Raw genomic sequence first — 26,413 nt, forward strand, 5'->3', positions numbered from 1 at the left:
TCAATTGCACAACCCGTTTTAGACTCACAAGCACAGCATTAATCCTCGCATTATTCCTCTGTGTCCAAACATGATAGTAGCTAGCAGTCAGCACAAGAGCATATACACGTTGTTGTATTTTTGACCCTGCAAATCGTATATCCCCTGTCACTGATATCTGCAGATTGCTCCAATCCCTTATCTGGTTCCGAATAAGCTTACTATACCCACACTCAAAGAACAAGTGTTCCTGAGTCTCTGGTGCAGCTTCACAGACACATCATTTGTCAGAACTGCAACAGCCAATCCTGAAGAGCTTCTCTCTTGTATTTATCCCATTATTCCTTATAAGCCATGAGATCAATGAGTGTTTAGGGATATTCCCAGGGCCGTCCCTGTAATTTTGGGGGCCCTGTGCGAAATCTTAAAGTGAGGCCCCGGTAAAATTTTTATTACTTGTAAAAGAATAATTGGAAAAACGTATGTTAACTATTTAAAGTAGTTTTTATAAGGCTACTTTATGTCCCAATTCTAAAAGAAATGTAGTACATAAATAAAAGTGAATTTTCCATTCTTCAACAACAAATAAGTGTCACAGTGGTTAGTTGCATAATAAAGAAGCAATAAAACCTGGGTTCAATTCCCATTAGCCTTATTTTGCTGAAAATTGAACAATCCCATTGTGTAAAAATTTAACAAAATTAAACATGATGTGGGGTTTGAACCCAAGATCATTGACAAGTTATACCATATCTCTTACCACTAAATCAAGCTGATTATTATGCTAAAAACTGCGCTAAATTAAATTATCAACTGACACGGATATTTCTTGCGAATAGGGCCCCTTCAAGTCGGGGGCCCTGTGCGCCCCTGGGCCGGCCCTGGATATTCCAGTTGGACCACACAGTCTCAAACCAGACTGGTTTGGCTTGGTGAAGTCTCAGCCAGTCATACCCCCTACTTACAGTATATCCCCGAGCATCAGGTATCCATTGTCCATCTGCATAAGCAGGCTTCATGAGTTCCTTAACTTTACAAATATTTTTCCAAGTTTTACTAACTTGTCTCTCTTAAACTACTTTTTGTGTAATTGTATCTTTTAAGTAATTGTTCTACAACATTTATATAGTACTCAGAACTTATTATTTTGTTAGAAACTTGAAAATACTCCTTCTAGCCCAATCAATTATTACATTTTTATTGTTAAGATATTTCAATTGAAGATAAACATGATTAACGGATAGATTAGAGATAAATTACTCTGAAAAACAAAGTTTAAATTATTGATATGTTTATCCACTTTAATTTATAAATGAGTTTAAGATCCGTTTGTAAAACAAAACGAAGTGGTTATTTTAATGACACCAATCATAATTATATAATTAAATAATGTAATTTGATATGAGATGACCATGACAGCCTTTTCTGCCTATGTGCTTTTAGTAGAAAGTGATCTGTTCCAATTATATATTCCTGATAAAGTCCATTATATAATGGTCGATTGATATTAGGATGAGTTCCTTGTTGACAAATCAAATCTTGGCTCTTGGATTAGCTAGCATACGTATCACTGTTTGTGTGAAAATAAGATTAGTAACTTAAGGTATCTTGGAGGTCGTAATTATCCCTTACTACAATAGAATTGGAAGTACACACTAGCTTGGAATTGCACGGTTTTGAAGCCTCGACGAAATTGGGCTCTAAATCCAAATCCGTCTAAGAAGTGGTGCCAAAAACCGGTCATATTCTCATCTAGGATGAGTTTAGAGTATTTTTGTCTGGGACTTTTGTCTTGGAAGGGCACATATCAAGAGGTAAAGAGCAAACCAAAACCGAGGTCCACAAATGCACAGTTTCACAAGGGTAGCTCACAACTCGTTTTCAAGTTTCCTAAATTGTCCAAACCAACTCCAAGAACCCTTTTTGCTGCTCTATGACTGATATACTACTCATGGCCAGACCCCTTGAAGCTCCCAAGAAGTCTCACCTATCATTAAATAAGGAGTCAAGGATGATTGTCCCATTAGTTTTCTTTGTTTTGCTTTATGCTTTATGTCCTTTTCATTTAAGTTTGTGTAAGGCTTTGTAGGGCCTTATTGTGCCGTTTTTATTGTCCTCTTCCAGCCATTTTGTGACCCTTAGATGTAATATTGGATGTATGGTTAGGATTAGATTGGAGCCTCTATATAAAGAGCTCTAAACTTATGTAAATTTCAGATTATGTTGAGTTAAAATTATGAGTTTGAAAACTGAGTTTTCTACTTCATTCTTCTTACTTAGTGCGAAAAACCCCTCATTACTTAGTGTTTGAGGAGGAATTTAGTTCATGCTTAATGATCTTGAACGAGATTCCGAGTCTTGAGCCTGCTTAGTGATCTACCTCAAGTCATATCCTTGGTTACTCTCATTGTTCTTGTCACATTTGGTCGGTGTTAAGTCCTTGTTGTGTTCCCAAATCAAGCTTGCTTAATTTGTGTTTCAAAATAGCCCTTAAATCCTTGTTTCTTCTGTTTTTTCGTCACAAAATTGAGTATAATTTGAGTCCTATTTCGAGTCTAAGCAACAAGTGAGAATCCTAGTTTTATTTGTTGTCCAAAACACAACAACCCCTAAGGTTTACACTCCAAAGTGGTATCAAGGAGCCATGTTTAACACGAGTTCTACCTTGTGTTAGTCTTGGGAAAAGCCTTTCTTGTGAGTTCATCATATCCCAACTACAACAAAAACACATAAAACAACCATGAGTGAAGAGAGGCTCACCGGAATTGAAAACCAAATGACACAACTTTGTGAAAAATGCGACCTAATGTTGGATTCTTTCACTGCTATCATGGCTAACATTCCAACACCAACAAGAGATGGAAGACCACCACGAGGTAGGGGTAGAGGCTGTGGCCTCATGGGAAGAGGAAGAGGTCAAGGTGTTCAAGAACGGGAGTAATTTTCATATTCGGAGGATTCAATGGCCGAGACATTTCAAGGAGACACCAACAAATATTTAAACGTAGAAATTCCTGATTTTTATGGTAGCTTAAACCCCGAAGATTTGTTAGATTGGTTTAGGACCATTAAAAGAGTTTTTGAGTTTAAAGGTTATTCGGATGACAAAGCTTTTAAAGTTGAAATCTTAAAACTCAAAGGCTATGCTTCCCTTTGGTATGAGAACCTAAAAAATCAGAGAAGAAGGGATGGTAAGGAACCTATTAAGTCTTGGTTAAAACTGAAAAAGAAGTTTAAGAAAAATTTTGTGCCTAGAGACTACACTAAAGGCATGTTTATTAGGCTCACTCAACTTAAGCAAGGCCAATAATCTATTGAGTCGTTGTAATACTACGGTTTTCCTAAGCTGGTACTCGGCCGAGTATGGCCTACTCGGTCGAGTAAGGGGTGTCGTGTATTCTGGAATGGCTACTACCCAGGAATACTCGGCCGAGTATGTGGAATACTTGACCGAGTAGAGGGTACTCGGCCGAGTATACTCTATACTCGACCGAGTATCCGGTCTGACGAGTGTTATTTTCGCGGTTTGATTTGGAGATGATTAGAGTTATATAAACGCGTTAGTCAGTTTCTAATTACATTTTTACAAAACCTAAACACACAACGACGCTCTAATTCTCTCCAAATCTCTCCCTAGTGTGTGTGATCGTTAACAAGTTCCTTCTCTTTTGTTCTATCGTCGTTAAGTCCTTGTTTCTCCTAATTCTTTGATTAATCTTTTAGGGTTTGGTTGAATTGTGAATTGGGAAAAAGGGGGTTTTGCATATGGTGATTGTTGTTTATGTGATTGTGTTAGGTGGGGACTTCGTAGAGGAGTCGTTCTAGATTGCCTTGCTTGTATCTCTTGTAGTTGTGCTCAGGTAGGGTTTCCCTACTCAGTTCATGTTTAATTGGTTTGAGATTATGTTGTATTGCGTACGATTGTTTGTCTTCTGATCATTGTTGGAGTGTTGGTGTGGTGTTGGTGTTGGTGTTGTGATGATTGTGGTGGAGTCACTTGCGGAAGTGGCTTCACACCCTAGTTCGCCCTCCGTGGAACCCGCCACGGGAGGGGATGTGCACATTAAGGGATAGGGATATCGGTCGTTGATGAGCGGGGCTTAGGTGGGGATTGGCTGCGGTCCCCCACTGGCGGCGAGGATTACCTGTTGCGATGGGTAATCTGGCAGGGCTACTGTAACACCCCCATACTCCAAGTGCCTTACCAGGACCACTCAGGTATGAAGACATTACCATCTCGGTTGCCCGAGGTATGATAATCAAATAAACAATGAAGAAACAACGTTTAATTATAAATACTTAGCGAAGAAGTACAATCCTCAAAACCAAACTGAAAGTACAATACATGTTCTCAAACTGACTGTTCTAACTGAAATGTAAATAACTAGTAAGCTACATCGGAAGACTCCTATCATCATGTCGTGGCCATCCCAGCTATCCCAGTACTCATCTCAATACCTGCTCAATATCTGCTCACCATCCCCGAATGGATCACCGCAGGTTTACAAAACAACACCGGGGTCAGTACTAATCACACAATTCGATATATACCAACAATAAGATAAACAGACAGCTTAGCTGTCATACACATACAATCACGCCAAATCCAATCATCTCAATCATCGATCGTCCTTTGGACCAGCCCCGATGGGGGACCGCAGCCGTACCCACCAAATCCCCGCTCCACATAGTGAGCGATAACCCTGTCCATTAATGTGCACATCCCTTCCGTGGCGGGTTCCACAGAAGGCGAAACTAGGGCGTGAAGCCACTCCCGCAAGTGACCCCACTCAGCCGAGGCCACGCCTCGCGAACCATCAAGAACGATCACAACCACAATCACAATACAATTATTATATCAAACAACCAAACACAATACATCAACCAATATCCCATTATGGGACTAATACTGAGTAGGAAATCCTACTTGGTAAGCACACAATCAGACGGTCTCTACTGCTGAATCAAAAGGCTTCCTCTATGAACCCTCCTCCTATCATACAACACATAAAGACTACCAAATCACATACTACACATAAACCCCCAAATCTCTAAATTAGGGTTTAACCAATTCAAAGGAAAGATAATAAAAAGGGTACATAGATCTTACCCTCGACGCAAGGAACTCAACGGTATAAACAACGACAAGAACTGACCGTCCGAACTCCGGGAATTGCTAAGAATGCGATTAAGAAGATGAACTTGTTTGCTTTCTCTCTTAAACAGTAATTTAGGTTTTGCAAAAGTGATTTAGAATAATGACGACAAAGCTTATATACCTTAATCGCATAATTAACAAAACCCGAGAAAACTTCCCGTAAAACCGGCTACTCGATCGAGTACCCAAGGATACTCGATTGAGTACCTCCCTACTCGATCGAGTACCCCAGCTACTCGATCGAGTACCCAACAGGTCAGAAACTTTTCCAAAACGCAACTTACCCTTACTCGACAGAGTAAGGCCTACTCGATAGAGTACCCCAAGACTTATAAATACGGAGTATTACAGTCTTCCCTCCTTAAAAGGAACTTCGTCCCCGAAGTTCAAACCACTACCAAACAAAGGTACTCCCCTAACATTCCCGACTCAACAACCAAAACAAAATTCAACATAAAACATGATACTAACCCAACTCATCCCGACAAACATACCGACACAACATATAAAAGGGGTATAAAACTCTTAAAAACTATTCGCGATCATCTCCTACCCCCCTAAAAGAAACAAGGTTACGTCCCCGTAACCATACATACCTGATCAAAAAGGAAAGGGTAACGCTCTTTCATAGCCTCCTCTGACTCCCATGTAGCTTCCTCGGTCTCGTGGTTAGACCAAAGGATCTTGAGCAGAACTGTCTCACCACTCCTAGTCTTTCTAACCTTTCGGTCCAGAATCTGCTTAGGCACCTCAAGATATCATAAGGACTCATCTAGCTCTAAGCTCTCTGCCTCTAACACATGTGACGGGTCACTCACATACTTCCGCAGCTGCGATACGTGAAACACATTATGTACTCTCTCTAACGCAGCAGGTAAAGCCAGACGATAAGCAACCTCTCCAACTCGCTCTAAGATCTCATAAGGACCGATGAACTTCTGACTCAGCTTGCCTTTCTTCCCAAATCTCATAACCCCACGCATAGGAGACACTTTCAGAAGAACCTTATCCCCAACCTGAAACTCTATATCCCGGCGATGTAGATCTGCATAACTCTTTTGTCGATCCTGAACTGCTCTCATCCGTTCTCTGATCATCTTAATCTGTTCCACCATCTCATGCACCATCTCTGGTCCCAAAACCATCTTTGCCAAGCACTATCGTCCCAACAGATTGGACTCCTACATCTTCTCCCATACAAAACCTCAAACGGTGCCATACCAATACTAGTGTGATAGCTGTTATTGTAAGAAAATTCTATCAAATCCAACCTCTGCTCCCAGCTACCACCAAAATCCATCACACAAGCTCGCAACATATCCTCAAGAGTCTTGATTGTTCTCTCGTCTGCCGTCTGTCGCGCAGGATGAAATCTTTGTACTCATCTTCAAAGTTGTTCCCAACGATTCCCGCAACTCCTTCCAAAACCTCGATATAAACCTCGCATCTCGCGGACACTATGTCCTTAGGGACTCCATGTAACTTAAGCACGTTCTTTCGATAGGCCATAGCCAATTGTGCCTTAGTCCATGTATCTTTCATTGGAACAAAGTGAGCTGACTTGGTCAGTCGATCCACTATTACCCAAATCATGTTGTTACCTTGTTGACTCTTTGGTAAACCCACAATGAAGTCCATGGAAATGGATTCCCACTTCCACTCAGGTACCTCTAAAGACTGAATCTTACCTTGTGGTCGTCGCTGTTCCCCTTTAACTCTCTGGCATGTCAAACAACGGGACACAAACTCAGCTGTCTCTTTCTTCATCCTAGGCCACCAAAACGTTTTCTTCAAATCCTTGTATAGCTTGTCTCCACCTGGATGAACTGAATATGGTGTGCAATGCGCCTCTGTCATGATAGTCTTTTTCAACTCCTCATCATCAGGAACACACCACCTACCATCAAACCGCAAACTACCATCTGTATGAATAGAAAAGCGGGACACTGTCCTTTTCTCTACTCCAGCTCTCCACTCAACTATCTTAGGATCCAAAGCCTACTTACCTCGAATATCATCACAAAACTCAAGCTGTACTGTCATATCACCCATGGCATCTCCTTTCTGCATCATATGTATCCCAAAGCTCGCTACCTCATCCCTCAGCCTCATCAAGGATAGAGCTGTACACAGAGAATGTACACTCTTCCTACTCAAAGCATCAGCAACAACATTGGCCTTCCCTTCATGGTAGATGATTTCCATGTCATAATCGCCAACCAGCTCCATCCACCTCCTCTGTCTCATGTTCAACTCCTTCTGCGTGAAGATGTACTTGAGACTCTTGTGATCAGAAAATACCTTAAAGATCGCTCCATAAAGGTAATGTCTCCAAATCTTGAGAGCAAACACCACTGCACCCAACTCCAGATCATGAGTAGGGTAGTTCTCCTCATAAGGCTTCAATTGCCTAGAAGCATAGGCAATCACTTTACCATTCTGCATCAACACACATCCCAACCCATTCTTTCAGGCATCTGTATAAACCTCAAAGTTCTCGGTCCCTTCAGGCAATGCTAAGACAGGAGCTGTGGTCAAGCGCTCCTTTAATGTTTGGAACGCCGTCTCACAACTCTCATCCCAACGAAACCTGTTCTCTTTCCTCATCAACGCTGTTATAGGTCTAGCTATCTTGGAGAAATCCTTCACGAACCGTCTGTAGTATCCAGCTAAACCCAAGAAACTCCTAACCTCGGCAACATTCTTTGGTGCTTCCCACTTTGTCACTGCCTCTATCTTCGCCGGATCCACAGCTACCCCATCTTTAGAGATTACATGCCCCAGAAAAGCAACTTTCTCTAACCAGAACTCGCACTTGGATAGCTTAGCATACAACTCATGATCCCTCAAAGTTTGCAACACGATCCTCAGATGCTCCTCATGCTCTTCCTTAGTCTTAGAGTAGACTAAGATGTCATCGATAAATACCACTACAAACTGGTCCAAGAACTGTCTGAAGATTCTATTCATCAAATCCATAAACACTGCCGGTGCATTAGACAACCCAAATGGCATCACCACATACTCATAATGGCCATACCTCGACGTGAAAGCTGTCTTTGGTATGTCCACCTCTCTAATCTTCACCTGATGGTACCCCGACCTCAAATCAATCTTAGAAAAGACTGTTGCACCACTCAACTGATCAAACAGGTCATCTATCCTTGGCAAAGGATACTTAATCTTTATCGTCACTCGGTTCAGCTCCCTGTAATCTATGCACAACCTCAAACTCCCATCTTTCTTCTTTACGAAAAGAACTGGTGCTCCCCACGGCGATACCCTTGGTCTAATGTATCCCTTCTCTATCAAATCATCCAACTGCTTCCTAAGCTCCTCCATCTCCTTAGGACCCATACGGTACGGTGCCTTAGAGATCGGCCCCGTCCCTGGCTTCAACTCAACGGTGAAATCTATCTCCCTCTTCGGTGGCAACCCCGGAATCTCCTCTGGAAAAACATCTGCAAACTCTCCCACCACCTGTATCTCATCAATTGTCGGACTCTCTACTCGGTCATCTCTCACATGGCACAAGATCAAAGGACATCCCTTCCTCAGATAAGACTTCAAGGTGACAGCTGCAATCAACTTAACTTTGGGTTTGACTAGAAACCCACGATAAGACACACTAACACCCTTAGGACCTCTTAAAGACACTTTCTTTTGATGACAGTCTATCTTAGCTTTATACTTTCCTAACCAATCCATCCCGACTATCATATCAAAACCGTCAAAAGGAAACTCCAGCAAGTCTACAGGTAGATCAACTTGCCCCACTATCATAGATACATCTCTAAACAATCTCCCACAAGATACAGACTCACCCGAAGGTATGAAAACTTGCTCACTAACAGACTCATATACTCTCAAACCCAACTGTTTAACATGACTCGAAGACACAAACGACTGAGAAGCCCCCGAATCAAACAAAACAAAGGTAGGAATACCATTAACAAGGAATGTACCGGTGATAACGTGCGCATCTTCCTCAGCTGCTTTCTTCTCCATCATGAATAACTTGCCACTGGTCTTCTGCCCACCTCCCTGGACAGTACTGGCTGATGTGGTCGGCTTAGCACCCGACCCTTGATTGTTGTTGTTGTTCGTTGGTGGTTTCTGATAAGAATTACCGCCGTTGCGGTTGCCTCCACTGTAACTCGACCTCCCGGTTTGGCCATGATCCGGCCGGTCGTTGCTCGCGAAGCTCGTGCGAGTCTCTCGGAAGGATCCGGTGCACTTGTGCACTCATGTCTCTTGTGGCCTACACCACCACAGCTATAGCAGGTCACTCCCCAACTATTACTCACACTTCCACGGCCACGCCCAAAGGAAGCCCCAAAGATCGAACCAGGACCCAGAAGAAAATCCCTTAGACTGATTGTGGTTGCCTTTCTTGGGATTAGATTGGCCACCACCCTCGCTCTCAGACTTCCTCTTCTCACCACCTAACCTCTCCTGAGCCATCTCCACCAACCTCTCAGCTCTCCCAGCCCTCTCATAAGCTTCCTTAACATCAGTAAGGACTCCCACGGGTAACTTGTCCATACTGATGTTAAAATCAGTAAGGACTCCCACGATTTTGCATATGGTGATTGTTGTTTATGTGATTGTGTTAGGTGGGGACTTCGTAGAGGAGTCGTTCTAGATTGCCTTGCTTGTATCTCTTGTAGTTGTGCTCAGGTAGGGTTTCCCTACTCAGTTCATGTTTAATTGGTTTGAGATTATGTTGTATTGCGTACGATTGTTTGTCTTCTGATCATTGTTGGAGTGTTGGTGTGGTGTTGGTGTTGGTGTTGTGATGATTGTGGTGGAGTCACTTGCGGAAGTGGCTTCACACCCTAGTTCGCCCTCCGTGGAACCCGCCACGGGAGGGGATGTGCACATTAAGGGATAGGGATATCGGTCGTTGATGAGCGGGGCTTAGGTGGGGATTGGCTGCGGTCCCCCACTGGCGGCGAGGATTACCTGTTGCGATGGGTAATCTGGCAGGGCTACTGTAACACCCCCATACTCCAAGTCCCTTACCAGGACCACTCAGGTATGAAGACATTACCATCTCGGTTGCCCGAGGTATGATAATCAAATAAACAATGAAGAAACAACGTTTAATTATAAATACTTAGCGAAGAAGTACAATCCTCAAAACCAAACTGAAAGTACAATACATGTTCTCAAACTGACTGTTCTAACTGAAATGTAAATAACTAGTAAGCTACAGCGGAAGACTCCTATCATCATGTCGTGGCCATCCCAGCTATCCCAGTACTCATCTCAATACCTGCTCAATATCTGCTCACCATCCCCGAATGGATCACCGTAGGTTTACAAAACAACACCGGGGTCAGTACTAATCACACAATTCGATATATACCAACAATAAGATAAACAGACAGCTTAGCTGTCACACACACACAATCACGCCAAATCCAATCATCTCAATCACTGACTGTCCAGTGGACCAGCCCTGCCAGTGGGGGACCGCAGCCGTACGCACCAAATCCGCGCTCCACATAGTGAGCGATAACCCTGTCCATTAATGTGCACATCCCTTCTGTGGCGGGTTCCACAGAAGGCGAAACTAGGTCGTGAAGCCACTCCCGTAAGTGACCCCACTCAGCCGAGGCCACGCCTCGCGAACCATCAAGAACGATCACAACCACAATCACAATACAATTATTATATCAAACAACCAAACACAATACATCAACCAATATCCCATTATGGGACTAATACTGAGTAGGAAATCCTACTTGGTAAGCACACAATCAGACGGTCTCTACTGCTGAATCAAAAGGCTTCCTCTATGAACCCTCCTCCTATCATACAACACATAAAGACTACCAAATCACATACTACACATAAACCCCCAAATCTCTAAATTAGGGTTTAACCAATTCAAAGGAAAGACAATAAAAAGGGTACATAGATCTTACCCTCGACGCAAGGAACTCAACGGTATAAACAACGACAAGAACTGACCGTCCGAACTCCGGGAATTGCTAAGAATGCGATTAAGAAGATGAACTTGTTTGCTTTCTCTCTTAAACAGTAATTTAGGTTTTGCAAAAGTGATTTAGAATAATGACGACAAAGCTTATATACCTTAATCGCATAATTAACAAAACCTGAGAAAACTTCCCGTAAAACCGGCTACTCGATCGAGTACCCAAGGATACTCGATCGAGTACCCCCTACTCGATCGAGTACCCCAGCTACTCGATCGAGTACCCAACAGGTCAGAAACTTTTCCAAAACGCAACTTACCCTTACTCGACAGAGTAAGACCTACTCGATAGAGTACCCCAAGACTTATAAATACGGAGTATTACAGCTACACACCTCGGTGTGTAGTCGGTTACTGTGTGAGATCGGGAGACCAGAGGAGGATGATGATCAGTTGGTTGCCTTTTATACTTGTCTTACCTTGATTATTCAGTAACTGACCCCGTGGTTGTTTTTATAAAATATGTGGTGATCCATTCGGGGATGGTGAGCAGATTGTGACAGGTGATGCCGTTCTTTAGCTATGGGACAGTTATGGGGAGTCAGCACTCGAGTCTAGCTTCCGCCGACAAGAGACTTAGCTTGCATTCTTTGTAGTTTCTAGACATTTCACGGTTGTACTTTGGTTTGGTTTTTGAAAACATGTAATCGTTAAACTCAGTTGCACTTTAATAAATGTGTTTTGGATTGTTAACTTTGATCTACTAACCTTGGGCAACCGAGATGGTAGCAGTCTTTCATGCTAGGGTAGTCCTTGGTAAGGTACCTTGGTTTGAGGGGGTGTTACAAAGTGGTATCAGAGAGACGATTCTGGCACCTAAAACTAATGAACCCAATGAACTTAGGGAGTCTAAATAAAATGAACCCGGGGAGAGTTGTTTGAAGCTACCACAAAGACTTGGGAGACGTCCTGAAGTCGCATTATGGCCCTTACGAACTCAAGCCGGTCATATGGGGAGGGAGGGCTGTTGTGTGTCAAGTCATGTGTGTGTAGTACGTGTGGCATGAATCTTGTGCATGATTGAATGAAATGGTGAAGGAAGTGAGACATGATAGCTTGTGGAAGATACATGAAAATTTATCGAAATTAGATTTTGAGCATGGAATATGTTGGCATGTTAAGTGTTTATTATGTGGCTTTCAAAGGGTAGTGACATATCGTATATAAATATCTTGGTAGAAATGTATGTATAAAGTAAACTTATGTTAATAGTAACTCGTTTTGTCATGACTCGGCCGAGCAGGGCAGGTACTCGACCGATTATGGGGTACTCAGCCGAGTAACCAAGCACTCGACCGAGTGTTGTTTGGGGTATGCGTAGCAGTAGCTACTGGTTGTGTCAGCTCGACCGAGTATTGAGCATACTCGACCGAGTGGAGCATACTCGACCGAGTATCAGTCATACTTGACCGAGTATGTTTTCTGGGTTTTTGACGATGGCTTCTGGAGTGGAAAACTCGACCGAGTAGTCCATACTCGACCGAGTATGTCATCATACTCGGCCGAGTGCTTCTTTGGCGGAGGGTTATGTTTATTTTGAGCCGTAGGCTTTTGTGCTTACGTTTCCTTGCTTCTTATCAGCTCAAAATGCTGCCAAAGAGGTCAGCCGCGTATATCCAAGCAACAAAGATGTCCACGGATGGAGTAGCTCGTATGATTGAGCAGCAGGATGCACTCTTTGAAGCTCTTAAGAATGTGGGTAAGGGGGCTGAGAAACCGGTGGATGCTACCCACCTGAGCATTATCATCGCCCGTTTCAACCCATCAACTTATGAGGGCGTCGGGGAACCAAAGCTGCTCGATAACTGGCACCGTGAGATGAAGAGTCTCCTTGAAGTGGTGAAGTGTCCGCCAGAGTTAGCTGTTGAGCAGGTACTGTACTACCCGAGGGGTGAGGCTGCGGTGTGGTGGCATAATGTCAAGGAAGACGCCAGAGCTTAGTACCAGGGTGAGGGACTCGGTGCTATATCGTGGTCGAGATTGAAGAGCGCTATGAGGGAACAGTTTGTGCCGGAACACATCCGTCACAAGATGAGATCCGAGTTCGATTCCTTTACCATGACTGATGACATGACGGTCACCGAGTACTATCACCTGTTCTCCGAGTTATCTCGCTATGCGGAAGACATGTAGTTGGAGCAAAGGGGTTTGGCTCTTCGTTTTGAAAGGGGGTTGGCACCCAAGATCATGAACCGGTTACCAGCTGGGGTTATCACCGATCCGAAAGATGTGTACTTGAGGGCTGGACATGCAGAAAGGTTGGTGGATCTCTCCAAGGACGCTACGGAGAGAACCGCTGCTGAGAAGAGTAAAGCAGAGAGTGGGAGTAGCAACCAGTCGGGTAATAAGAAGCGCAACTTTGGTCAGTCAAGGGCTTTTTCAGGAGGAGCTGGGTTCTCTGGAGGGTCGCGAGCATGGGGTAGGGGTGGTGGACGGAGTGTTAGTGACAACTCCAACCTTACCTATTTCAACTGTGGTGGCATAGGCCACAAGAGGTATGACTGTACTAGTGCCCGAGCTGGAGGAGCCTCAGGGGCTTATCAAGGAAGTTTCTCACAGGGTCCGAGTCAGAGTTTTGCTAGCAACAGGCCATCTGGGTCATGGGGTAACCGTGGAGGGCAGAATAACAATGGCGGTTTTAACTGCAACAGCGGAGGATCGTCCCAGCGCCCGAACAATAGTGTGACTCAAAACTCGGCAGCTAAGCCAAGTACTTCTAACACCTCGGTCCAGGGTGGAGGTCAGAAAAGCAGCGGGAAGCTCTTCATGGTGGGCAAGCAGGAAGCTGAGAATGACGCTCATGTAGTTACCGGTACCTTTCTTATTCATAATATACCGTCTTTTGTTTTGTTTGACTCTGGGGCAACACACTCTTTTGTGTCTAGAGGCCATGCTTTGTCTATGGGTTTGGGGAAGTTTGAGCTTGTAAAAGATGATGTGTTTATACCTTCTGGGGAGTCGGTCTCATGAGTAAAGTTGTATAGGGATGTGTCCATGTTGGTTGGAGGGGTAGACTTACCGGTCAACTTGCTAGAGTTCCCTATGGATGGGTTTGAGGTCATAGTCGAGATGGATTGGTTGGGTAAGGATGATACCAAGATAAATTGTCGACAAAAGAAAGTGTCTTTAAAGGGGCCTAAGGGTAAAGGGTGTCTTATAAGGGATTTGTTGTGAGACTTAAGTGTAAGTTCATCGCGGTAATGCCTTTAAAGTCATGTTTGAGGAAAAAGTGTCCCTTGATTCTTTGCCAAGTGAGAGATCGACGTGTGGAACAGCTAATAGCTTCGGATATACATGTGGTGGTAGAATTTAGTGATGTCTTTCCAGATGAGATACCGGGGTTACCCCCAAAGAGGGATATCGACTTCAATGTGGAGCTTAAACCGGGAACGGGTCCTATATCTAAAGCACCATACCGTATGGCACCTAAAGAACTGGAAGAACTGAAGAAACAGTTACATGATCTTTTAAACAAGGGGTATATCCGGCCTAGTATGTCACCATGGGGAGCACCAGTGTTGTTTGTCAAGAAGAAATATGGGAGCATGAGGCTATGCATCGACTATAGGGAGCTCAACCGTGTCACGGTGAAGAACAAGTATCCATTGCCTAGGATTGATGATCTGTTTGACCATCTAAGTGGCGCAGGGGTGTTCTCTAAGATCGATCTGAGGTCAGGTTATCACCAGTTGAGGATAGCTGATGAGGATATTCTTAAGACAGCTTTCTGGTCCCATTATGGTCACAATGAGTACGTAGTGACGATGCCTTTTGGTTTGACGAATGCACCAACAACTTTCATGGATCTGATGAACCGAGTCTTTACTCCATTCTTGGACAAGTTTTGTGGTTGTCTTCATTGATGACATCTTAGTCTACTCTAATACTAAGGAAGAGCATGAGGAGCACTTGAGGCTAGTTTTGCAAACCTTGCGAGACAATCAACTTTATGCCAAGCTATCCAAGTGTGAGTTCTGGTTAGAGGAGGTGGCTTTTCTGGGTCATGTGATATCCAAAAAGGGTGTGTCCGTGGATCCTAGCAAGATTGAGGCTGTGACCAAGTGGGAATCACCGAAGAATGTTGCTGAGATTCGGAGTTTCTTGGGTCTAGATGGTTACTACATGAGGTTCGTGAAGGACTTTTCTACGATAGCTCGACCTATGACAGCCTTGATGAGGAAAGACACCAGTTTTCGATGGGATGAGAGTTGTGAGACGGCGTTCCAGACCTTAAAGGAGCGTTTGGCCACAACTCCTATCTTAGCTTTACCAGAGGGTTGTGAGAACTTTGAAGTATACACGGATGCTTCAAAGATTGGGTTGAGTTGTGTTCTGATGCAGAATGGGAAGGTTATAGCTTATGCGTTGAGGCAACTGAAGCCATATGAGGAGAACTACCCAACTCATGATTTGGAACCGGGCGCAGTTGTCTTTGCTCTTAAGATTTGGAGGCATTATCTTTACGTGGCAACCTTTAAGGTGTTTTCAAATCATAAGAGTCTGAAATATATCTACACTCAGAGAGACCTTAACATGCGACAGAGACGATGGATGGAGCTGATCGGGGACTATGACATGGAGATCATCTATCACGAGGGTAAGGCTAACGTGGTTGCAGATGCTTTGAGCAGAAAGAGTGTACATTCGCTGTGTACAGCTATGTCTTTGCTGAAGATGAGAGATGAGATGTCCAGGATGGGGATCCATATGATTCAGAAAGGGGATACCGTCGGGGATTTGACGATCGAGCCGGATTTGTATGAGAATATCAAGAGAAAACAAGAGCTTGATCCTAAGATCCAAGAATGGAAGTCTAGGGTGGAGAGTGGCACGGTTTCAAGGTTTTCTATCCACACAGATGAGAGTGTTCGTTTTGATGGGCGATGGTGTGTTCCTGATGATGCAGACTTGAGGAGATTTATCATGACAGAGGCTCATTGCACTCCTTATTCTGTTCACCCAGGAGGTGACAAACTTTATAAGGACCTCAAGAAGACCTTTTGGTGGCCTAATATGAAGAGAGATGTGGCTGAGTTCGTGGCTAGATGTTTGACCTGCCAGAGGGTCAAGGGTGAGCAGCGGAGACCACATGGTAAGATCCAATCACTTGAGGTACCTGAGTGGAAGTGGGAGTCCATATCTATGGACTTCATCGTGGGGTTACCAAGAACACAGCAAGGTAACAATATGATTTGGGTGATCGTCGACCGGTTAACAAAGTCAGCTCACTTCGTTCCTATGAAGGATACCTGGACTAAGATACAGCTAGCCTTGAGTTACAGGAAACATGTAGTCCGGTTACATGGTATACCCAAGGATATAGTGTCAGATCGAGATGCGAGGTTTATATCGAAGTTTTGGCAAGAATTACAGGAATTGATGTGTACGACCTTAAAGATGAGTACAACGTTCTGTAGATACCTCATTTCTGCACCTCCCGCAAACCACCCGGTGATGATTGGGCCGCATGTTTGGTACGCGGAACGATTTGTGACAGTTCGTAAGTTTATTGTCAAGTGATTGCTCAAACACTTGTGTCTACCTCTTAAGTGTCATCTACGCGCCGATACGGTCGTTTTGACAGTAATTAGAGTACATTTGGAGTCCGGGCCTAAAACCGCCTTCATTTTCTGATAACCACTAAAATCCCGAGTCAGAATGTTCTGGAATGTTCCGGATATTTCTATTCCATATTTCACAACCTTTTAATCTTTGGTAAAGAATTTCCCGTAATATTCATACAAAATATTAAGGAAAATAAGATTAATCCGTTATTCCATAAATTAAACACGAAAATCTTTCTTCCGCAGGAGGAAACCACTTGGGAACAGACGCAGCAGGTGCTGCGCCTCTTCCAAGGGACGCAGTGACTGCTGCGCCTCTTCCCAAGTCCTTTTCTGCGTATTTTTCGTATCTTTTCATATCTTTTCGAGATTCACTTCCAAAGTTTCTCCGAAAACCCTAATTCCTCCGTGTGATTAGTATAAATAGGAGCCTTCGCTCCTCATATTTCTCACGCGAGTGTCCGCCCTTCTCTTCTCCCTTTGCATTCTAGACCACGTTCTTACTTTTTGGCGTCTACGTGCTTGAACTTTCGACCACGTAAGCTCGGATCTTTCTGAGTACCAGCCTCGTTTTGCATGACCGACCAATTTGACCAACTCCACATAATCAACTTTAATTAATCTATTCGTTTTCCTCTTACGAGGGCACCTTTCGTTACATTCGAGTCGAGAATCACTAAAACATAAACTTAGTTCATCTCGTTTCATCAAACATGTAAGTCTGAGGGTGTAAATCTCTCTTTTATTATTGTTATTTACTTTTTTTGTAATCATTAATGTAAGGTTTATGTCGAAAGTACTTCTAAAACCGATTTGTAAAACCGTGTTTAAAACCCTTATTACGGATTAACAGGAGACAGACGTCGAGAAGGGACGCAGCAACTACTGCGCCTCTTGGAAAGGATGCAGCACTTGCTGCGCCTCTTCCTGAGGTTGCCGCCGTTCCTGCTTCTCTTCTTCTTCCTTCGTCCTCTGTTAGTTTCGTTTCTTTGTTTTCTTTCGCCATTGTTTGCTCTTGTTTCGTTCACATAATAATTTAACATATTATTAATCACTGTTAGTATATAATTCATCATTAAATCCCGACTTAAATCCCTTATAATCCAATATTTGCGGGTTTTCGTCATTAAGATCAATCCGGGTTGTAGAGATTCGATTCATTCATATTGAGTTTCTGGAATTCGACCTTTGATATATTTCACCTGTTTATTATCATATTTATCATTAGTCCATCGTTAATCTGTCATATTTAACCTAATTAACTCATTTAGTTCATTAATTTGTTAATTAACCCCTTTTTTTTTTAGGTGAAATGTGAAAATTGTATTAATAATTAAGCAAGTTACATTATCATCACCATACAAACACCAAGCATAATCTGACTAGTACACTTAATGAACTAGAATATGATTCTTAAACCAATCATGCTCTCTATGACTACCCATAATTTGTTCAAAACCTCTCGCCCTTAAAGCTGTAAGGCTTTGCAATTTCTTAAGAATGCAATCAGGTCTAGTTACTCGTTGCTCAACACGACTGACATTCCTACTTTCCCAGATCAAATACACAAGTCCAGCAATTGCTGCCATTAGAACTTGTTTCTTCAACAAAGACCTACATCTCCATTGAATTATCCCCTCTATCACATTAGGTTGCCATGGAGCAGGGAGCCACATCTGAACTAGATGCAGACATCTCCTAGTAAACCCACACTCAAAAAACAGGTGAGCTTTAGACTCAGCAGCAGTCCCACAAAGAAAGCACAAGCCATCAGTCAGAATACCAAACCTGCCCATTCTATCCTTTGTTAACAGTCGCTGATTGATGAACAACCAGTTAACAAAGGTTACTTTAGGGAGAGCCACCCTATTCCAAACATAAGAGTACCACTGAACCTTCTGATGCTGACCCAGCAGCCACTGATATCCAACCCTAGCTGTGTAGTCAGGCTAGAGACCAGCAACAAAACCAGGTAGCAGCCTACTCTTCACTTTGCACAATTGACGCCAAGACCAGCTGGAGTAACATGGAGCTTGATAATCCCACCAACCTTGATGCTTAATATAAATGTGGTTCACCCATTTGACCCACAAAGAGTCTTTCTTCTGAGCCACCCACCAGACATACTTACCAAGCATGGCAAGATTCCAGTCCAAAGACATTAAGGATACCCAGACCACCATATTTTTGAGGTAAACAACATTGATCCCAAGCAATAAGTGGAACTTTGGCAAAATTCTCAGAATGAGACCACAAGTAGTTCCTACAAATTGCCTCAACTCTAGCAATCACTCCTTTGGGCAGTAAGAAAATCCTAGCCCAGTAAGAGTGCATTTGAGAAAGAACATGTCTTACCAAAACTAAACGACCTGCATAACTGAGTTTCTTGGTGCCCCAGCCTCTAATTTTCTTAACAATTTTATCCACCAAAACATTGCTATCAGCACTAGACAGTCTTTTATCAGAGATGGGAATGCCTAGATATCTGAAAGGGAAGGCCCCTTGCTGAAACCCAGACAACTGTAGAATCTGATCCCTGACCACCTGGTTCACCCCATTCATATAAATATCAGATTTACTTCTATTAAAGCAGAGGCCTGAAGCTTCAGAAAAAGAAAGAAACCCCCTCATCAAAACCTTAACAGAAGTAATGTCTTCTTTACAAAACAAAAGCAAGTCATCTGCAAAGCATAGATGACATAGCTTGAGGCTCTTACACTGAGGATGGAAGTGAAAATCATTAGAAGTAGTGACCAAGTCCAAAATCCTAGTCAAATACTCCATACACAAAGTGAACAAAAGGGGAGACATAGGATCCCCTTGCCTAATCCCCCTAAGGCCCTTAAAATACCCAAACTGATTACCATTCAAGGATAAAGAGAAGGAGGTAGAAGTGACACATTGCATTATCCACTGAACCATCTTATGGGGAAAATTAAGAGCAATCAGCATTCCTTCAATAAAGCTCCATTCAATGGAGTCATAAGCCTTCTTTAAATCTATTTTCATCATCACCCTTGGAGAACAGTTCTTTCTATTATAGAGCCTCACCAAATCTTGGCATATGAATATATTATCTACAATTTCCCTTCCCTGTATGAAAGCACTTTGATTCATACTAACCACACTGGGTAAGACAGAAGCCAATCTGGAACAAATCACCTTAGAAATGCACTTGTAAATTACATTGCAACAAGCAATGGGACGAAAATCAAGTACAGACTCAGGAGCATTCTTCTTAGGGATAAGAGATAGGACAGTAGCATTAACCTATTTCAGAATTCTCCCAGAGGTAAAGAACTCCTTAACAGCAGCCACAACATCAGACCCAACCACCTCAAAAGCATCTTTGAAAAATTGGGATGAATACCCATCAGGGCCTGGGGCTTTCTCCTTGGGGATAGAGAAAAGAGCTTGCTTAATCTCATCCACAGTCACCTCCTTAATGATCTCCCTGGCCTGCTCCTCAGACAGAACAGCCACCTCTTTGAACCACCCCAGAGCACACCTTGGTGACAGGATCAGAGCTACCTAGTAAACCAGTATAGTATTCTAAAAAAGCATGTTCAATTGCAGCATTATCAGAACATAAATGGCCATTCATGTCTTTAATTTGCAACACCTTGTTCTGAGCTCTCCTGGCTTTTAAAGAACTATGAAAGAACTGAGTATTATCATCACCACTCTGAAACCAATGAGCTTTAGCTTTTTGAGCCAAAAACTCAGACCTAGCCTCATCCAGGTCCTTAAAAGAACGAGAAGCAATCTTTTCCTCCAACTGAAGAAGAGAATTAGTAGGGTCAGCATGAAGTTGCCTTTGGATATCTTCCAGAAAAACCTTACTAACCTTAGCAGAGTTCTCAATATCACCATAGCTCTCTTTATTCAGCAGCTTCAGAGGATACTTCAACCATTTCAATTTTTTAACCACTTGAAACATCCTACACCCATAAACATTCATGTAATTAATTCATATTAATCGGTTTTATCCATGTTTTATCGTCTTTATGACTCATTCACATGTAAATAATGTATTAAATCACTTCCATCCGAGTAAATATTATTAATCAATCATTAAATTCACCCACGAATATTAACGATTTGCGGTTCCGGCTTCACAGCCAGAACTCAGCCTTGGAACAGACGCAGCAACTGCTGCGCCTCTTCCAGAGGGTGCAGTTCTGCTGCGCCTGTTCCAGGTTGATTTCTGTCTCTGAACTTCCATTCTGCCTTGACCTAGTTTAATTAGTTTACGTATTTAATTAATTTTCGTCCGTATTATCATTAATAATCTGTTCGTTTATTCCTTTATTCTTTCTTTCTCAAATTATCCGTTTTAAAAGTATTTTCGACATAGATCATTAATCCAACGTAATTATTGTAATTTTCATTATTGTATTATTGTATTCCTTTTATCACATTATTTGTATGCCTTCACATGTAATTGAATCTAAATCCCTACTTTGACATTTATTGTATGTTAAATTAATTGTTCACCGACTTAGTCTAATTCTTCACATGTTAGGATTAAAACTTGGATGTCGCATTGCATGCATATAATCGACAATATATCGAGTATAGATAATTTCCCTAATCATTAGTAGAGGCCGCTATCGAGGCGGGCGGGATTAGGTGTTCGATCAAAAGAGCTTCCTAATACGTACCCTCACCCCTTACTCCAGATCTCTGTGAACATCCGTGTTCATTGGCATCCACGAGAGTCATTCTAGACATAGAATGCTAAGGGTAACGAGTTCTTGGTGTTCATGTCACTACTTTGTGTCTTGACATGGCACGAGGTATTCGAACGGTTTCCAATTTTCCACAATAAATTGGTGGCGACTCCACAAATGCAAACGCTTGTTTCCCAAGCGCCCCCGTGGCCCGTGTCCATAGTTTGGCGACTCTGCTGGGGATAATACACTTACGTGTAGCCAAAAGGGTGAAACTTGAACAAAGTTAGGGAATAGTTTGTACAAGACAATTGTCGGTTTTCATAACTCGGTCTTCCTAGATCGTTTCATTCGGCCTTCCTAGGCCCAACCCAACCCATTCGACCAATCGTCCCGTCTAAACGGTCCTAATTCTTATTTGGGCCTAAGGATGGATAGCGATTGAAGTCATCCATACCATGGTACTTACTCTTGTTTGTATCAAGGACTTTCACTACTTGAGGAAATGGACTAGGAATCGGCCTTACTCTTGTTTGGTACGAGCCTCTCCACAGACTTCGGGTTTGATTGTTCGGTTTGGCAACCCACCCTTTAAACCAAAACCCTTTTAAATGCACTCAGCATCCCGTTATAATGCTTGTATAAATGTTTGTACCTTACGTGATCACCATCGCTAAACGAAACCATGACGATTTTTGTAAAATCAAAATCCCTTTAAGATGTAAATTTCGAAAAAGCCAATGATTAGCGTAAAACCGAGTCAAAACTCTTGTCGAGTCAAAATTCCGGGCCCAAGCCCATTTCAAAACCTCACTTCGAGTCCACTCCTACAACTACACTATGGTTGACTAGGACACACGTTTTCAAACTTTGTCATCTTTTCAAAACTCACTTGACACAAGTGGCACAGACCCACTTCCCGAGTCAAAACATTTCTTTCTTAGTAAGTGTGCTAGAATGGTCGATCGTGTTTTGATTCATCGTCGGTCTCTTATCCAGTTTCCAAGATGCCTGGAACAAGCGACGTGAACTTCAATCAACTCCAAGATAGTAATGATCAAATCCTAACCGCGCTAGCTCGTCTCCATGTAACTCAAGACCAAGTGTATGATCGCCTTGATACCATTGAGGGCCGAATTTATACCCTAGAAACGAGGATGCCTCCTCGAGAAAGTGAAGTCGCTGATGACTTCGTGAATGACTTCAGGGATGAAAACCCTCCCATGGGTATAACTGCAGCTGAGAAACGACTCCAATACTTGGAGGAACAATTGATGTATCTCAAAGGGGATGACATTTATAGGGAAAATAACCGTAAGTATGAGGCCATGAGTTCCAAGTTGCCAACCAACTTCAACATGACGGATATCCCTAGATTTAAGGGGCACGAAAACCCTTTGAATCACATCCGTGCTTTCAAGGACTACATGTCTATCAAAGGCATCAAACCCGAGATATTCTTAAGGATCTTTCCTTCATCTCTTGACACCATCCCAAAGCAATAGTTCTACTCTCTAGAACACAAGAAGATCGCTACTTGGGAAGATGCCGCGATCGAGTTTGCTAAGCAATATGCGGATAATGCTGAAATCCAAGTCAACATGCGCACTTTAGAGGTTCTTACCCAAAATGACAAAGAAGATTTCACCGACTTCCTAAGTAGGTGGAGGAAGACTAGTACCCAACTAGTTAAATGCCCAGACGAAGCTACCCTCTTGGAGAAGTTCGTGGACAACCTAAAACCCATTTATGCGAGTCATTTGAGGTACCAAAACATCAAAACTTTCAAAGATTTAACCGTGCTAGGAACAAATAACTCATTTAACAAATAGACACATTATCGAAACTGAGTAGGATAAACCTACCTTTTCGCAAGCTCCATAAGCAAACCCGATTCAATAAAAATTCCACTTCATAAAACCGTCACCTAATTAAAGTAATGAAATATATTTAATTACTAACTAATCTAATTAAATTAAATAAAAATTAATTACATAAATATAAACCCGTCTTAATTAAGCTATTCAAATCCCGACTCATACCCGTTATTTAATTATTAAATCCCGTCTTAAATTCTAATTAAATTAAATATATAATTAAATAAACAAAACATCGTCTTAAAGCTATACAAATTCCGTCTTAAAACTACCCGAACCACCACCATGGCTCACCACCGTGGGCCACCTTCCCCCACCTTCGACCATGGTGGTCGGCCTCCACCAGAGCCGCCCAAGGCAACAGCCACGAGGCCACCACTAGCCGCCAATAACAACAACAACAACAACAAGCAACACCGAACACGACACCTTCCCTTTAACACCACCATACAGCCACCACCGACCACCACGGCTGACACCAGCCATCACCATCGTGTCCCTGCCCCTAGTCGACACCACCAACAACCCACACGATCACCACAGCTCCAAACGCGACAACAACAACAACAACAATGACAACAACCACAAAACAATCCATACAACCCTCTTTTACCACCCATTTCCGACACCTACAGCCACCAAATCCACCACCCAAGACTACCACTAGCTTCTCCTCACTACCCTCGACAAAACCCACCCAATACCACCTCAAGTCAGTCACGGTTTATGGGTCAAAAATCCGTCTTAAGATCGTCGCACAAAACAGCTATAAACTTATATATACTCGGTCAAACCCCTAATTGGGTGGTCAACGGGGTCCGTGGCGGGTCAAGGTCGAGTCGGGTTAAATAAAATAATATAAAAAACTAGTGTGAGACGGTTTACCTTACGATCTCGAGGCGGAGGGACAAAATCTTCATTTTTCTTCTTATTTTTCTTTTCTCTCTAAAATGTATTGTGGATGGTGGATTTTTTGGGATTACAATAGGATAAGGGTAGTATGGATAGGATAGGGTGGAGTATATATGGTGAGTGCGGTATACGTATACATGTATCGTATATCGTATTATTATTATTATTATTATTATTATTATTATTATTATTATTATTATTATTATTATTATTATTATTATTATTATTATTGTTATTATTGTTGTTATTATTATTGTTATTATTATTGTTATTATTATTATTATTATTATTATTATTATTATTATTATTATTATTATTATTATTATTATTATTATTATTATTATTATTATTATTATTATTATTATTATTATTATTATTATTATTATTATTATTATTATTATTATTATTATTATTATTATTATTACCATCATATAATAATAATAATTATTATTATTTTATTATTCCGTCTCCAACATAACTCGTATAAATACAATAAAATATTATTTATATAATTATAAAATACGAAGTATTATAGAGAATCGTAGTTTCATTTGTTGTCCAAAACACAACAACCCCTAAGGTTTACACTCCACCTACACTTTGTGATCCACCCTTTAATGCAAGGGTTTGAGCCACGGTTGTAGATTCATAATCTAATAAAGAGCGCTAAATTACTTATGATAATTTGGTGCTTAACAATGAATGATATAATTCTCAAACTTAAACATAGGAATTCCCAACGATACTTATATATCAAGAAGATTCCAATAGCACAGTTTGAAACGAGTCTTCATAAGAGAACTCGAGATATATCCATTTGAAGTTGACCCTTGTGAAACCGAGTTTTCAATTCTTCATTTTCGCTCTTGTTTGTCTATGCCAAGGCTTCAAATCTTCCATTAGCTTACTTTTCTTGACTTTTCACTTGTTCCCTTGGTTGACTAAGGTTCGTGATTGACCCTTGACTTTTGTTGGCTTTGACAGTTTGACTCTTGACCTTGTCTTCGACTTTCATTGAACAAGCACATGGCTTATTCTCTTCAAAACTTCAACCCATTACAATGCACCAAACCATACAATATAACCATTTTCAACATGTTACATTACCATTTCTAAAGGTCTATAAAATGAACATTAATTATCCAAATCACAAGTAAAGGAGAAGAAAAGCAATTATTTGCAAAACGTAAACTAATGATCCATAATATAACACTAATAGATAGCTAATTATTCCTAATTAACATGACTCTTTATTGTGCTATCACTCACCGTGCTACTTCTACTACTAATGCTAATCTACGCTACGCCGATGAGACTAATCTAAAGATAGACTAAGTTGTACTTGTTGACGTTGTTGAGGAAAATGAACCCCTGATGCAGGATAGCCTAATCTTCGCTGAAGAACTAAGGGATGCAGCCAAGATCAGGAATGTATCCTACCAGCAGACTGTAGCAAAAGCTACAATAAAAATGTGAACATCAGAGTATTCAGGGAAGGGGACCTAGTACTGCGAAAGGTTTTTCCAAACACGTAGGAAAATACTTCAGGCAAACTAGCCCCTGTATTGGAAGGACCTTATTTGATTGATTCAATAGTTCATCAAGGAGCCTACATGCTATATACTCTAGAAGGTGACTTGATACCACGATCATGGAATGTCACTCATCTAAAACTCTTCCATATATAGAGTCACCCATTGTTATCTTATGTTATTTTTATATGACCATGTATACCTAATCAGCTTAAGTCTGGCTATTTGCGTGACATGATTCTATGTGTTTGTAATTGCCATTGCATGAATAAAAATGTCATGTTATTGATTCCATTTTCTTGCAATTTTTTTTAAACCATCTCTCTATTTTTTTCACCAACGTACAATATAATATTATGATTCCTGAAAACATGTTTTACGCTTTCTGTAATTACCTTTCACTTTATCATTACTTGCTTAAACAAATATTCAGGATTGAGGGTCACTCCACTAGCCTGAACAACATTGCAGATAATGCTTCACATAAACTGACATAACAAAGATCACATGAGCTCACTGTTTTGTCGCACCTAAACTATAAAAAAAAAAACTAAGCTTAGTACAAAAGCAAGTTAGATGGTGAAAGATCTGGATAACTTATTTAAAGCCCTCCAGAGAGGCATAAACAAAGCTCTCCAGACAGGCTGCAGGCCATAAGTGATGCAGGAGCACTCGAAGAAAATGAAAATGAAGTCTTAATTAGTCGAAATGTAA

General features: G+C 41.8%; 1 protein-coding gene across 1 annotated transcript; it reads right to left on the bottom strand.

The window, feature by feature from the left end:
• Nucleotides 1-19,975: 19,975 nt before the first annotated feature.
• On the bottom strand, nucleotides 19,976-20,666 carry LOC141651789 (uncharacterized). Its single transcript, XM_074459486.1, has 2 exons — nucleotides 20,328-20,666; nucleotides 19,976-20,236 (listed from the first exon to the last, which is right to left on the bottom strand). Exons 1-2 carry the CDS (start codon nucleotides 20,664-20,666, stop codon nucleotides 19,976-19,978), a joined length of 600 nt encoding a protein of 199 aa, XP_074315587.1.
• Nucleotides 20,667-26,413: the final 5,747 nt, after the last annotated feature.

This window comes from Silene latifolia, chromosome 4 (assembly GCF_048544455.1).
Source record: "Silene latifolia isolate original U9 population chromosome 4, ASM4854445v1, whole genome shotgun sequence".
Lineage (NCBI taxonomy): Eukaryota > Viridiplantae > Streptophyta > Magnoliopsida > Caryophyllales > Caryophyllaceae > Silene > Silene latifolia.